This window comes from Gavialis gangeticus, unplaced genomic scaffold (genome assembly GCF_001723915.1).
Source record: "Gavialis gangeticus isolate Ggan-Ray unplaced genomic scaffold, GavGan_comp1, whole genome shotgun sequence".
Taxonomy (NCBI): domain Eukaryota; kingdom Metazoa; phylum Chordata; order Crocodylia; family Gavialidae; genus Gavialis; species Gavialis gangeticus.
The window spans coordinates 47,380,297-47,396,680 of NW_017729004.1; the positions used below are offsets into that span (position 1 = coordinate 47,380,297).

General features: G+C 42.1%; 1 protein-coding gene across 1 annotated transcript in view; it reads right to left on the reverse strand.

Annotated features, from left to right (window-relative positions):
• The window catches only part of LOC109291350 (macrophage mannose receptor 1-like), a 77,734-nt gene that overhangs the window by 9,486 nt on the left and 51,864 nt on the right, over nt 1-16,384 (reverse strand). The window contains exons 20-28 of the mRNA XM_019508331.1: nt 15,821-15,963; nt 13,964-14,078; nt 13,319-13,467; nt 11,558-11,660; nt 9,842-10,071; nt 7,158-7,323; nt 6,485-6,637; nt 4,174-4,290; nt 897-1,064 (exon numbers count right to left, since the gene is read on the reverse strand). Of these exons, the coding sequence (XP_019363876.1) occupies nt 897-1,064; nt 4,174-4,290; nt 6,485-6,637; nt 7,158-7,323; nt 9,842-10,071; nt 11,558-11,660; nt 13,319-13,467; nt 13,964-14,078; nt 15,821-15,963 (1,344 nt within the window). The remainder of the gene's footprint in view (nt 1-896; nt 1,065-4,173; nt 4,291-6,484; nt 6,638-7,157; nt 7,324-9,841; nt 10,072-11,557; nt 11,661-13,318; nt 13,468-13,963; nt 14,079-15,820; nt 15,964-16,384) is intronic.

Consider the following 16,384-nt stretch of genomic DNA (forward strand, 5'->3'; position numbering starts at 1 on the left):
CTTCCTGCCCTTTGGGCGGGGGCCTGGACTCGATGATCTTTGGAGGTCCTGTCCAGCCCTAATGTCTATGAAATCTATGAAATCTTACATGTTGCGAAAATCATTATCTTCCTATGATGTTTTCAATGGCAGAGAAAGTGATACCGCTTTATGTGGTTATCTAGCTAGGAGCAGATAAAACAGCCTATGTTTAAGGCACTTTTTGTGGTCCTTTCCCCATGTGGGGTGATCAGAGAGGATCCTGAATAGGACTGCTCAGTCATGGTTGCAACTGCCGAATTGCACCTCTGTCTCAATCCAGGTGCAAGACAACCATCAAACTACCACCGCCTGCATGAAGATTCATGCCTGGAGGCTGCCAGATTCACCAGTTCTGTCTACATCACGACTCATCCATTGCCATAGGGCTTTTGGATGTTGGTACAGGAGAGTGTGTTGTTTCCTGTAGTAGAAGCCTGCATGTGACTGTTTAACATGAGGAACCTGGTGTGCAGAAATAACAGTCTTGACAAGGTGGAGATCTGAGCCCAGTGATGAGGGAAAACCCTAGATGACAGGAAACCTCCATCTTGTTGCAGCCTTCTTCCATCTTTACAGTCATTGAGGTCTTAATATCTCCTTTTCCCTGATCTGCTGTTGAGGACTTGTGGTTTGAACTATGGTTTGTCTAGAGCCTTCCCTCAGGCCTGCTGACCACAGGTGAACCTAATAGGAGCATGAGAATCTGGGCAACTGCTCTGAGGACCATTGGAAGCCTCTCCATCACAACAAGATCTCAGTCCATGGAGAGAAACAGCTATCACAAACATCTAGTTACACAGAATTCACTGGGCAAAAGGACTTTGTATTATAATAATAGTCATCACTAACAAAATAATGCAATAGACTGAACTTACTCTTTGGCATTTTACAAATAAAATGTCTGTCAAAACTGCAGTAATAGACTCTCCAGCGTCCATCCGAAGCATCCATGAAAACACAGTTTTTACTAGAAAAAGTTGAAGGCTCGCCTTCTTTCCAGTTGACAAAATCAACTGCTTTGTTGTTTATCCATGTCCATTCATCTAAAATTAAAATGATAAGTACAAAATATTAAATGACAAGGTTGACATTGAACTAATGAATTGGTAAAATCAACACCTTACTATTACACGATTCAGTTTTCCTCCCAGAGCAGAAAAAGACACTTAGCTAAGGATGTCTTATGCCTGAGCTTTAGCAATTTGAATATTAAGCCCCGTTATCTATGGTGTCATAGAAGAACATAGTTAGTTAGTTCACTATTACACTATTGCACTAACTGTACTGCCAGGCACACTAAGTGTGTTAAAGATTAAAACTAAAGAGACCTTGAATTTGCACCAGAATTTGCACTGGGAGCCAGTAGTAAAGGTGAAGCTTAATATTGTCTCTAAAGTTCTTTGGATCCTGGCCTCCAAAGCATGCTAGTGATTTGGACTCTGACTATATCCAAGACTGAAGAACATCTCATTTACCAGGATCTGCTCAATTATTTAACACTGCCTTATTTTATCAGGCCAAACTGAATAACATCATTACCTATTCAGGTCACTACCACCTGTCTCTTATTGATTGCAGGGAAGCCCAGGTCCTAAAACTAAAGCTAAACAGAAACTTGTTTGTATCATAATTTTGAATGGAAATTTTTGAGTTTTCAGTGGAAAGAAACAAAACCTGAATAACTATGCCTAAAAAATAATATAATATAAAATAAAATGATTCAGAAATGATACTGTAGTTTCCCATGGAAATGTGTGTTCCTATACTTAATGCAATAGACTCCCCTGCCTAAATAAATATTTATTTATGCTACACAGCCTTTGCTGTTGATAAGCTGCCCCAAAAGATCACGGAGAGATCTATCCAGCTGGGGAATCTTGCCTATTTAGATTCCTGTGTTACATGCTTTGGGTGTCAGAGTTTGAAAATAAGTCTATAGCTCTCCTCCTGGTATCTAAGGTTATCAAGAAAAACAGAAACCCTTGAAGGTCCTACCAATTCAGTTTACCTGAATCCCACCTCCTGGAGCCCAATTCACCACCAGTCTTTGCAGATCCAACATCTCATAACTCCAGTGCCTCTCAGCTTCTCCATACCCCAGCTTTTCAACAGGCCCTCACATATCTTTTCCAAGCTCCTTGTGTATTTTTACACATGTTGTGGGACGCAGCACTGGGAGCATGAATTAGCAAGCCATGCCAATTAAAAGTGCTTATATGTCACTTGTATCAGTGTCACTGGGTATCCCCACACTGAAAAAATGGTGGTGGGGGGCTTTAAAATAAAGTTCATTGAATGTGTTTTATTTTAAAGCACCCTGCCTCCATTTTTTCAGTGAGGAGATATGTGATGACACAGATGCATGTAATGTGCCAGGCTGCTGAAGCACGTCAATTTCTGTACTCCAGCAGACTCAACTAATTGAGTCTGTTCCATCTCATTAGATTTCCAGAGCATTGGAGCAGGCTCTGTGCATGTGTATAGGAGATTTTGATACCTGGCTCTCCCAGAACCAAGCCCCCAGCTCTGACAATAGGGCTGTGTGAAGTTTTGAGTGATGATTCGATTCGGAGGAGATTCGGCCTGATTCGGTGGCTGAATCTCTGAATCAAATCAGGGGACCAATTAAAAGGTATGAATCAATTTGAAGCTCTCTGAATCTTCAGAAAAGACTCAGAAAGCTTCAATGATTTGGACAGTCCCCAGTGGCTGCAGCAGGGAGCTGCAGATGGACTCTGAGCTGTTAAGTAGGGGGAGGGGACCATGGGTGGACCCCTACCAGCCCCCAGCCCCTCCCTGCTCCCTCAGCCCCCCTGACCTCCACCTCCCCATGGCTGCCCTGCCCACCCCAGCTCCCAGCCCTTTAAAGAAAAGCCCCGGTGCTCACCAGGTGTGATGGCAATCCTGGCTTCCCCCCATTGCTCCCCACTGCATGGGGGGGCTCTACACGAGCCCCCTGAAACTCCTCCCACTCCCCCAGCCCTGCTCCATGGCTTCCCTGACCACTACGGCTTTGGCCCTTTAAGAAAAAAAGAAAAAAACAGAGAAAAGCCCCAGGACTACCGTTCCTGCTGTGGCCTCAGGGCTTAGGGGGGCTCATGTAGAGCCCCCCCACATGGCATGGAGAAGTGGAGGGAAGTGGGGGGCACCTCCCACCAGCAGGAATGGTGAGTCTGGGGATTTTCTCTTTTTTTTTCTTAAAGGGCTGGAGCCACAGTGGGCAGGGCAGCCATGGGGGACTGGGAGAGCAGGAGGTGGGGTCAGGGGGCTCATGAAGAGCCCCCCACACAGCATGAGGCAGTGGGGAGCAGTGGGGATTGCCCCTGCCCAGCAGCACCCTCTGAGTCAGGGATTTCCCCCCCCCCCCAAGTGCCTGGAGCTGGGGCAGGTGGTGCAGTCATTGCCAGGACTGAGAGAGCAGGTGGGGGGTGGGTCTGGCTGATTCAGAGATTCAGACATATTAATTCAGGACAGTGATCTGAATCACCGAATTGAATCACTGTCACCTGAGTCGGCCGTATCTGAATCCAAAGTGAATACTAGCTGCTTCGCACAGGCCTATCTGACAAATCCACTGGATTTTTTTTTCCTTTCCAAGGGCCTTGCTAGACCTTATGCTGTAAACCGAACAAATGTTAATCGACTTAGTGCTATTTGATTCAATGGAAGCAGTCACATGGTAAGGCAAAAACCCTGCTCTGACTGCCTCTCACTTGAACAGCTGCAACTTGCTAATAGAGGCTTAGTGAGGAGAGGCAGGACTAAGAGCTAAGGGAAGGACAGGCTTGCTGCTCCCACCAAGCAGAGCAAGTGCTGCAGCCCCAGAGTGCCCAGAAGCCACAGTGCCTCCTGCTGTCCTTGGACCTGCTCTGCTTCCAGTTCTCCTCCTGCCAGGAGGAGAGCAAGCCAGTCCAAGCAGCAGGGCTCCCTGCTGCCACTCACACTGGTTCTGCTCCTGCCAGAAGCAGAGCAAGTTGGTCCAAGCAGGGTGAGAGGTAGTGTTCCCCACAACATGGATCAGCCTACTCTGCTCGCAGCAGTGGGGATGTGGTGCCACGCTCCTGCCCCACTTGAAATGGCTCAAACTGCTCCTGGCTGGAGTTTACCTCTGAGTATTTATTTGCAACTAAATATTGAAAATTAAATTATTACCATCCACATTTTTGTACATTCCTATCCAAAACTGGCTTGAATCACTTGCAAATGCATGCAAGTGATTAAATAGGAAATTCATCTCAGCTGAATCTTCTATAGTAGCCAACGAGGAACCTGAAAAACATTTATAAATAACTAAGCATAATTTAAGCAACTTTCACCATTCTATATGATCCACTCTTTGAAACAATAATTATGATCTGATTTTTTTAAGACTGACAATACATGCAAATTGGCTGAATCTTGTAATTTATGTTGCACTGAAACCAGTAAATTATCCAGGAATACATCAACAGCAGAATATAGCCCCTATGTTCTGATCTTTGGAATAAAAGTGCCTTCTCTTCAAGGTTATTTTTTCACTCCTCAATGTAGTTTATCAACTGTCCCAGAGAACGCAGACCAATAGCTTCAAAATAGATAAATACAAAAAACTCACATTTGTGCTCCCTGTGCTTTATGAAAGGGTAGCAGAACCCAGCTGATAGGGGAAGGAAGAACAGGCAGAACAAGATGTATAGAGACTAAACTATAGATGGGGAGAAAGGAAAAACAAGTCAAAAGAAGCAAAACTAGGGTGCAAGCAGCTAGTCATTTAATAGCTGAGGTTATTGGTGAATGTATGGGAAGTACACTTAGGCACTTAGGTACCTGTAACAGGGGGCCTTCTCGGGGCTGATTTCCCTGTGGCCTGCCCACCTGCTTCTGGGCTAACCACATGCCTTGTCGCCTGCCATGCCTTGTTAATTATTTAATTGATATTAATAAAGCAGGAGGTTGCCCATTTTTTGCCCCACTGCCAGGGGGCGTTATCTGCAGCTCCGTTCTTCCCCTACACCGCAACCCAAGCCTCGCAGATGGCATCCAGATGTTATCCATATCATTGGCCCCACACTGGGCCCCAGAATCCTACTAGTTGGACCCCACTTAGATCCCTCCATTCAGGCAGCTTATTCTGCCTTCATTCCCAGCTGCATAGCTTCCTGAGCTTCTCCCCCTTATGGGTATGGTCCCCCCCAGGACATTTGGCTACTAGCCCTGGCCTACCTCCAGGCCAGTCGGAACCCCAGGACCTCAGCTCTTGGGCATTCCTCATGGTGAGCCCCTGGCCTTTCGACCCTTCTGGTCCTGGCCCCATTGTGGACTAGTCGGGGGATGTCAAGACAGGTTTGAGTCTATGGCCCCACTCTCACTGAGGTCCTCCTTCCAGACCCTACAAGGGGGTAACAAACCCGGTTGTGGGAGCTAGGGGTTAAGGCACCCCGACCCACCTTTCACCGGGGTGGTAACTGGCCTGGTATTTCCTGGGAGCTCCCACACCACTGAAAGCCCCACCAGGCCACCCACTCCTGGCAGGGTGCAGTTTTAGGGCATGCCCAGGACCAGGAGCCTCCTGACCATTCCCTACAGTTCCTCCCTTACCTCCAGATGACACCAGCACCCCGGCAGCCAGGCAATGTTGTTGCCTGGCCTTCCAGCAGCAATATTCCCTGTTTATATGGGCAGCCCTGGATACAAAATGGCTGTCCTAATCAGGCACCTGCTGTCTGCTAGCTTCAGGCCCTTAAAGTGACAGGTACAAACAGTGCCCTGCCACAGTACCATTCAAAGATGGTAGAAAGGAACAGCAAGATGTAAGCTAGTTTGCAATGGGCAATAGTTGGTACTAAGAAAGAAAAATGAAAGTTTTTCAGAGGAATAGTGTATTTACTTCCATATTACACACACATTTCCCCCAATACTCAGCCCTTCAAGTCTTGCATGTCTTAAACAGGGAAACAGATTTTCTGTGCCTGAACAGAATCCCTGTAATGGTTTCTGCTTCTCTTCTCTAGCCACATGGAGGGAGGTCAGAATCCAGTCCTAAGGCAGATGCCAATTTACCAGAGGCTGTGAACATTCAGCCATGGTCTTCCCATGCTATGGCAGGGAAGACACTGGTAAATCTTTTGTTCTTAATTCTGCTTCGCCAAAAATAAGGTACATATCTTATCTGGGGGGATGTGGTATGAGATATATATGCTGTTTTCTTCCACCCAGGCTTCATAAAAAAGTTTTCCAGGTCTTTAGTCTGAAAGGGAAGGGGAGAAGAGGCACTACTTTTCATTCCCAATTCCCCACCAATTCTCACAAATATTTCCTGCTGACCAGTTGGGGGGGGGGGGTTGGTTGTTTTTTGTTTTGTTTTTTGGGGGGTTTTGTTTTTGCCTTGAACATATTATCAATTTGCAAAGAATGGAAACAAATATTTCTCTGGAGTCCTACCAATATCCTCTATTGTTATTTCCTAATAAAAGCTGACACCCACCTAGTCGAACACATTCCATGGAAGCTCCAGACCAGTTTTCTTTAGATGAGACATAAATGTAGTAACAATGACCACGGAAAGGAATCCAGGATCTGCCTTTTTTCTCTGCTGGACATTTTCCAGGGAGTTGAGGTGGATCAGGAGGGGGCATAACTGTTAAGAAACCATGCTGTATTATAAAACCACTACTCTTTTATAAATGTGAAATCAGGGAACACACACATTATCAATAGTCACATTCCTTTCTATTCAATAGCAATATAACCAGCTTAATCATACACACACACACACACACACACACACACACACACATATATATACACTTACACAGGAGGTGTGTACATATATGTATATGTATATGTATACGAGGTGTTTCAGAAAGTAATGGCAATTTTGAAATAAACCCACTTTGTGTGTAATGATCATTTATTGGACCACATCGCTTCAGCACATAGTTGTAAACAATAGGTGTATTCAACAACGCCACCATCAGTGCGTTCCGTGCTATTGTTTCGTTTCCCATTCATTACACATAAAATGGTTTTATTTCAAAATTGTTGTTACTTTCTGAAACATCCTTCTATTATTAATCAAGTCAAGCTACCGCGGCAATTAAATTCCAAGCTCCCTAACTGAAAGTACATGTTTGGCCTAAATGAAATCTGTTGCTCACCATCAGACCGTTTACAGACAGAGAAATGCTCTTCATCACATGAGCCTGTCTTCCAGGAACCATCCACATCTAAATAGACACAGGCTATTTTCTTTTTTGGTTCCTCAGGGGCCCATTTCTGGTACTTTAGTTTCCAGTTATCAGTCCACTTGTAAAATCCACCAGTCTAAAAACAAATGGAAAGTGAAATAACACAGTATCCAAAAAACCTACCTTAGTAGTGCTGAAAAATCAGGTTCTCAATTGTTAGGAAACAGTAGAAAGAAGGACCCCATCTTATTCCATAGACAGAACAAGTAATGACTATTGAGCAAACTCAGTGGAAGAGGCCAAGATAGAATTCCAATTCTTAGTGGTGAAATTCAACAGCCTGTACCAGCCTATTTCTTTCTCATCCCAGCCTTATTAACTACATGACTTCCATCCTCCGCGGCATATCATCCCACAGCCTTACACATTACAGCACTCAAGACAGTTATTAACAAATGTCCATTCAGCACACTGAATGAGGTAGGGGTCCCTGTGGCAAAAATTGTACATGATTGTACAATTAACTTTGGTATCAGAATGTGTATGAACTAGGGACCCATGCAAAGGCTCTACAGTTGATGTTCTTAACATTTTTTCCGTGTGAGTTTGTTTCTTCTGAATAAGTAGTTAAAAGAAAGAAAACTTTGATCATGTGGAACTATATTAATGACCACATGATGCAGCAGCAGGGTGAGAATCTTTAGATTCACAGCCTAAGACCTCCACCACTTGAGTTAATGAAATAAGTAATAGCACCTGTACATTGTTATCCTTTGTATCAGCTCATTTCTTATAGAAATGAGTCTCCCATTTTGTCTCTGGATTTCACTACCTATTTGTTGACGGTAGAGAAATGTTGAAACACAGGAATACTATAGCATGCCCACTGCCCCTATACATGCCACTCCCTCATCCCAGTTTCCTCCATGTTCCAGTATCCCCAATCCCAACCTAGCTCCCCCTCAGTCTTCCCATCTCTGTATATTAATCCTATTCTTCCCTCCATCCAGATCCCAACACAGCTTCAGCTCTGTACAGATCCAGTTCTCCTACCCTCCTCTGGTCTTCTTCTCTATATCCCCACATATTACCCCTCACAGAGTATGGAGCTTATTCCTGCTCCTTATTTTCTCCTCCCTGTGGCGAGCAAAAGACATATAGAGAGAATACAGGAGACCCATGCCTGCTTTTGGTTATTGGGTCCGGCATCACAGAAGGTTCTGACTGCCAGAAGGAGCATTTACAAAGGAGAAAAGTGTCCTTGGCTTAGCCCTTGCAGTCTTAGTCTGCAGCAGGAACCAGGATCTTTGCTCTCTAGGCAAGCTGCAAGCTCAGTCTGGTCATACACAGATACTGGGCAGGCTTTGAAAATGCCTGATGCAAAAGGAATGTTAAGAAATTTAGCTACCAAAATCCGTCAAGTCTACTTACTACCTACAAAGTGAGATTTTCTGTGGTTCAGGACTTGGCTAAATTGGACAGTTGTTCACAGGGAGGGTTAAACTCATCTCTGCAACTGGCGCAACCCCTTGCCTGTGTGATTACATGTATTTGCTTCAAGCCATGGGAGCACTAGTTCTTTTCAGTGACATGGTTATAAAAATAAAGAATATAAGCAAGATGAGAAATGCATCTCATTGCTCTGGAACAAACTGGCGTAAATTTAGGCCAGGATGTTCCCAAGCCAATGCCAGACATTTGGGTTATGGTTGTGTTGGCTGCCATGAACAAAGCCTCAAATGGCCAGCTGGTAAACTCCATTCTGCCAAAGGTTAGGGGAACCAATGAAACCCTAAGTACATGGCACTGGCTCAGATTTGTGGGATACCCAGGCAGTTAGGGAACACACTGGTTCACTGAATCCCTTTACTGGAGTACAAAGCTGCTTCCACTCCATGAAAATTCCTTCTAGGTGAATGTCCCACCTGCTTCAGTGAATTAAGCCTTAAGGTTTTGGGACACCTTCCACTACTTTGATAAATCATTTCTATGAAGAAAGACTATGCATCTCCTACCCATTGCTTGTTTATCCCTTTCTTGATCCCACAATTCCCTGTCATCAGTTCACCATGCTTTCTTCAGTGCCTTCAACCTCCCACTATTCCTATAGCTTCTATTCTCCTCTCAGCCTCTTTGCAACTCCTTTTTTACAGATCCTCCATCATGCTCACAGCTTGTCTCCTTTTTATACATCCTTTTCCCACATCTCATAGACATTAGGGCTGGAAGGGACCTCGGAAGATCATCGAGTCCAGCCCCCCACCCAAAAGGGCAGAAAGTCAGCTGGGGTCATAGGATCCCAACAAGATAAGCATCCAATTTGCTTCCAATTTGCTCTTGAAGGTAAATTCTCCCTATTTTTCTTCCTTTTCTGGATGCTTTTGAAGACTAAAATCATTAGAAACTCAGTTGGTTAGAGCATCCTGTTAATAACAGCAAGGTCACAGGTTCAATCCCTGGTTGGACTAGATGGTAAGCAGAGGCCCTCTTCCAGCATAACTTCTCTATGATAACAAAGAATTCTTGCTCATGCTTAGTGCCCACTATAAGACAAAAGGGTGCAACAGTAACAGTTCTTGAAAATCAAGACAGTAATAGTTCGATGACAAATAGGGCAGAAGTATTCTGACATGAAGTATATTTGATATATTTACCACATTGCTGTTGAGACCAATCCACACAGGCTCCTTAAACTTTAATGTGTCCAGCCACAGGAATGATTGGGTATAGGCATCTAAAATGCTGGCAAGTTCTGAGTGTTCAGCCTTGCAGTTTTTGTGTGCTTCTTCCCAATTCTTTTTGGAACTTATGATGGAATAGCTACTGTTACCATATTGGATAAAGCCAGGTATGGGAACTGTTGTTTGGTGATATAGTTTAGGATCTGTAGCAAAATAAGAAAATAAAGGAATAAATGGTTGTTTCATAGTCTATGCAACTATTGTACCACTTAACAAATGTCTGCAGTTTTAAAATGATTAAGAGATGTAACACTAATAAAAATCAAGATGCAATGGGTGGTAAAACCATCATTTCAATGACAATAACCATGACTCAAAGAGCTTTAATAAAAAGTTGTAGCCTTTGGCTCTGCGGCTACTCTGCTCCCAACCAGGACTTCTCCATGAAGTTATACCCCTCCTCTATGAAAGTATGCAGTACTTCCATAAATTTGTCTGTTAGAATAAGTACTAGATTTTGTTTAACCACAGTGCAACTATGCAGGGAATTACAGGGGAGAAACCTCCAGGCTGTGATCCCTTGTGATCCTATGGCACCCAGGATGTATGGTACTGGTGGCTGCAAGGCCAAAACACCCACCATGAGAAAGTGAGAAGAGAAGGGTTTGGGAGGGGTGCATGCTGCTCCAGCTGAAAATATGGTCTAGGCAAGGCTGCAAAATCTGGTGTATCAATAGTGTAGACAAGGCAGACCAAACCTCAATTTCTCAAGGTAAAAAAAAAAAAAAGAAAAACAATTAATGTACCCTCTACCATGATTTATCTACAAATCAGTGACCTTTTCCCCTCTCACAAAATCTTAAATAAATCTCTCCAAACAAGCCTTCCTACCCCTCCTGAGAGCTGGCATATTAAGGGGTTTATTTTCCTCCCTCCCAACCTTAGTCCTATCACCTCTTTCAATCCTCCCATCCAATATACAAGCCAAAAACAATTCCCTCCAAACAGCATTCATAACAATCTTCTGCTGAGTTGTGGCAATAAGAACTTCCCTCTGTTTCATAAAAGTCTTGTTGGTTGCAGCAATGGGAAATTCCCTCTGATCTGCTGGTCAAGGTGAGGAGGGATCAAGCCAAACTGAGGTAGAATAAAGCCTTGATCCCTTTACAATTGTGTCTAAGATTAGTTCAGATGGGCTACATGACACCTACTGGCTTTTTCTACAGGCCAAGCTTCTGCAACTGTTAGAGTAGGGGTATCCACCTTGTTACACACAGGCCACAAATGGCACAGGCAGCTTCTCCGTGGGGCACACGGCAGATCAGGAAGGGACCAGGCAGCAAAAGACCAAATAGGATAGGAAACAGAAAGCAGAGAAGGAGATTGGCCAAGGACCACAAAGTAGGGAGCAGAAAGCTGAGCAGCCAGTTTGGCAAAGGAAGTAGATTGGAGTGGCACTAAGGAAGAGTGAGGGGCCTTTTTTGGCATCCATGGCAAAAATTATCAGTATCCCTGTTTGCTTTGTCAAAATGTTCTTGAGCTCATATGAAACTGTGAAACACATTTCACTTAGAGGCCAGAGCTGATGCAGAGTATGTGGAGAGCTAGAGTTCAATCCAGAAGGCAATCTAAACATCAAACCATTTTCTCATCTTTATTTACTTAGAAGAATGGCGGAGGAGCACTCACCTGTATTTCTCTGGCATATGTAACTTTTGTTAGCCTGACAGTCTGAATCTTTCCATTTCCCTGCCTCTTCAATATTTTTGTTTGTCATAAAGATGCAGTCAGACTAAGAAGGAAAATGATACATTAAGGGGCACGAAGAAAACAACAAACAAAAAACACTTCTTTTCCTCCCACATCTGAAGACCAAGCTATCACAGACAGGTCGATCAAGCATCTATTTTTTATTACTTATACTCCCTCAGGGCCATGTAATCTAGTCTTGTAATAAGCCTTTTCATATCTGAACAGGACTTATATTATATTGTTCTAGCATTTACCAAATAGCACCTTCACTCATGTTCTTTATTGTTCTAGAGCTGTTGTGTGAGGCTCCTTCAGTGCAAATTGCTTGTCATTTTTTATTGTGAAAAAGATATTTTGTCAAGATGATAAAATAGGAGCAAAAAAGTAGAAATGTCAGCCATTAGTCCACATTAACCATTTCATTCACAACTGAACAGTACTCTGTTATGTTCTGCATTTAACAGTAAATTGAGATGATGATGGGGAAAACCTCTTAGCCTGCAGTGGAGTTATTCTGAAGATAGATCTAATAGGGAGTAAGATCTAATAAAATGAAAGATAGAATATAAAACAAAAATAGGAGACCCTGATTCTTTCTCTTCTGCCTTTTTTTTTAAAAAGGTATTTCATGTAATTGCATTCATGTGCAAGATCTATGTAATAGTGAATACCTGTAAATCACATTTATAAACACAAACCACCTGTTAATAGCTTAGTAAATTCTAATGGATCCTTGTGATACTCCGCAATTGCTCAGCATTAGCATATCATCTGGCAACCTTTAATTATAGGAATCACCTAACTAGTCTCAACTGAGTCACCTGGAGAAGTGTTTCCAGTTTTGGGCACCTCAGTTCCAGAAAGAGGTAGACCATTTGGAGAGAGTCCACCAGAGAACAACAAAAAGTGATAACAGGTCTGGGAGACAGGACTTGGAGGCCAAGGCCGAAAGAATTGGCATTTTTCAGTCTGGAAAGGAAAAGACCGAGGGGGAATTTGATAATAAACTTAAAGTGGTTGAAGGGTGGCTATGAAGTGTATGCAGATAGACTATTTTCTGCAGTCAAAGGGATAGGACAAAGAGAAACAATGTTATATAGCAACATGGGAAATTTAGGTTGGTTATTAAAGAACTTTCTCCCTTAGATGGTTGTGAAGCATTGAAACAAATTACCCAGGGATCCTCAGAAGTGTTTAAGAACAGGTTGTACTAATACTTATCTAGGTTGGTTTATACAGCGATGATCCTGCCTTGAGCAAGGGGTTGGACAAGACGACCTCCTGAGGTCCCTTCCACTCCTACTTTCCCATGATTCTATGATACTAAGTTTGTGAACTAATCACTGGATTTAAGTCTGCAGAATATTGGCCTTGTTCCAGTCATCTTCTCATTAAGATTCATACTGCATTACAGGGATAGGATAAAGGATAACTTACATTTTTTTAAAAAGCCCTGAATGTTTACTATCTCAAAAACACTGATTTTAAATAAAGAAGTGTCCAACTATCAATACAGACCTTTTTAAAAAATATTTCAAACTGAATGTCCAAAAACATATAAGATGACCATGGTAGTTCTGCTTTCAACAACAATTAATATATTGAATTCCACAGACATTAAATTGTGTGGGTCACACACAGTTTGATCTACCTACCAAAATTGTAATGATTTAATGATAACTTGCATTCAATATTTACCTGATAGCTATAATCTGGATAACCATTTGCCCAGTTTGTATAAGAGACACCACTTCCATCCGTCCATAGGAACAAGTATTCATGATTTATATCATTCATTCCAATCCAGACCTCATCTGTAGCATCCTTTATGAGGGTGATAAGGAAGGCTAAAAGAAAGCAAATAGTTTTACAAATAGGGAAACTAAATGCACTTTCCCCCAATCACTGACAATACTGATTTCCATAACAGTTAAATCAGAAGCTCAATGTTGCTATCTTTGTTCATGCTGAACAGTATGTATATACATGCACATTATCATTATCTGAAGGTTTGAAATTTAGAAAATCAAAACAAATAAAAAAAAATCAGTCACATTGAATGAAATTGATATAGTGGCAGCCACAATCTATAATCTACTATTATGCTGAAATTGTGCTTTTCAAACTTAGGCAAACCATTGATATGTATATTTAAATTTATTCAAACTACATATACCTCATCCATCATTAAATGCAACTTTTCATATAAGCAATAGTAGTAAGATATATTACAGAAACTGCAGCTGTATTGTTTTTTCTTTTTTGGTCTTTATTTTATGGCTGTTCCATGAGACTGGTCGACCTCTTTATCTCATCCATTATCAAAAAATGTACACACTATACCTTGCAGTTCTGCACTTGATACAGTAACCAGATTGCCTCCTAAATTTATACATGTAGTCCGTGCAGCATGCCATGACTGTGCTTCTTTTTTAATGCTATCAAACAATCTGAAACACTGAAAAAGAAAATGTTGTTGAGGTTTGGACGCCATGTTGTTGGTTCTCTTGCAAACATACAAACAAAACAATTTCATTCTAAACAAACATATTTAATAGGTTGCATCACACAGGAAGTCAGACTAGGTGATCTAATGGGCCCTTTTTGGCCATGAAATCTACAAATCTAAAAAGGAAAGGATGTGGTCAGGGGTATCAGGGTATAGGAGTGAAGAGGGAACACTTTGGCAGGGTGGCATAGTGTCAGTTAAAAAGTTTGGTTGTCAGTAAGCAACCTGCAACTTCTCAATAAAAAAACATTTTCTTGGGATGGCAACCTTGTTATGCAACATAGCAAACTCTTTACAATACCACTGTGCAATGGTACTTACAACAACAGTGACAGATAGAATGAAACCAGGGTTTATATAAACAAGTCATACATTGATTGTAGAGTAGAGATAAAAGCATTTGCATAAAGATCCACCTTTTGTGTATAAGTAGGTCATTTCAAAGAAAGAAGGCATGCTTTGTATTATCTAATTCTGCATGCCTCCTTTTGGAAAAGGCTTCTTATGGGTAAACTTTGTTCCTCTAATCCAGTCTAATGAAGAAGCAACTTTACATTCTTTCTCTGTCAACTAATAGTCAACAATTTTGTTCAGAGAACATGGTTTGGAACAGGTAAGCACTACGGCACAAGCAGAATATATTTGCTTAACTGTGTCATCTTTCAAGGCCAGGGCAAATGATCCTATGCCGCAATGTAATGTAAATCCATTTTATATATCAACAGAAATTATACTGCGGTAATGTAATAGACAGATGTGTATTTTTCCCACAGTAGGCTCACCAGTAGATGGCAGGGGATCAAGTAACACTTTATGGTTGTGGGTAAATGTCACATTTCTCCCAAAAGAAAGCCTTTTATCCTGGGATCCTATAGATGTACAAGTCCACTGAGTTATGCAGGATTAAAGTGGCTATTGTTTTTTCCACAGGACACCACAATGTATGTCTGTAGGGTTATTATGGGTCAATCCCTGGACAATCCAGCCAGGCTACTGACCATCTACTGGCAGAAGAGCAGCAGTACAAGTTGGAAGGGCAACATGCTAAATGGCCATGTTGCACCTGTTTTGATGCATGTCAAACTCCTGGAAAATCAGGCCTGTGTTAAATGAGACATCTATTTACAGTCTGCTTGCCATGAGCAAGTTATTATTCCAGGATAAGGTGCAAACTGATGAAATCTGGCCATGATAACTTACAATGGTGCAGATTTATCCCCAATCTTTCAAGAAGAGTATTCCCATGTATGGGAAGAAGTTACCCCAGTTCAAGAGCTTGCATCATGAATCTCCTATATTTTTATAGTGGTATAACGCTGATTGCATCAGAATTATGGGTCACTTCTTCCTGACCCAAAGTTAAGTGTTAGCAAAACGTTTTTTAGGACTAGGGCCAAAGAAATAGTATTTTAAAGGTATTTAGGTATCTAATTCCCTCTCATTTCAGAATCTAAAAACTTTTTAGAAGTTTGGATTGAAGTCATTTAAAACTTACAGTAATTCACAAATCTATTTCTCAGGTGCTTCAAAACTGGATGTGGCATCACCAGAATGGTCTTGTCAGACAATCAGAATATATCTTTGGATAATCTAAATTCTCAGTACAAAGCTAAACAATAAAAATAAGAATCTCGTTGTCTAAGTTCAATTCCTTTTCAAATACAATATTCTGGAGACATCTGTTACTGTACCTTGTTATTAAACAAAAGCCAGTTTTCAGGGCATCCACCCAGAGGTACAGGTGATGTAGGAGCAACTGTTGAACGAACAGTCCTGTTTAGCCTTTCACAGATGAAGAATTTGCTGACTCCACAGTTGAGATCATTCCACATTCCTGAGTACAATGGATGAGATTTAGATGGAAACTAAATTCTATCCCTTCCCTAGACAACCAAGGTATAGAAGGTAGAGCTGTTTTGTTTTTTTTCATTTGTCCCTCCATCCTCTTCCCCCCAAAATTCAGTGATTCACATTCACCAAATATGCAGCATGGGGAACATTTTTTCTTTCTTACCATGCCTCTTGAAGCATCTCAGACTGCTTTGAGGTGCCGCAACAGGCACATGCATGCTTGTCTGGATGCACCCTCAGAGTTCTAAAATTGTTTTGTTTTGCTCATTTGTTCAATTAGGGTTTCTCTTTTCCTTTAATAAAATCCAGCTCTTCCCAGTGGCTGCACTTGGGTCAGGTGGGGTGGGGCAGAGCAGGAGGCTGTGGTGGCCCTGGGAGGGGAGCTACAGGGAGGCTAGAGCCAA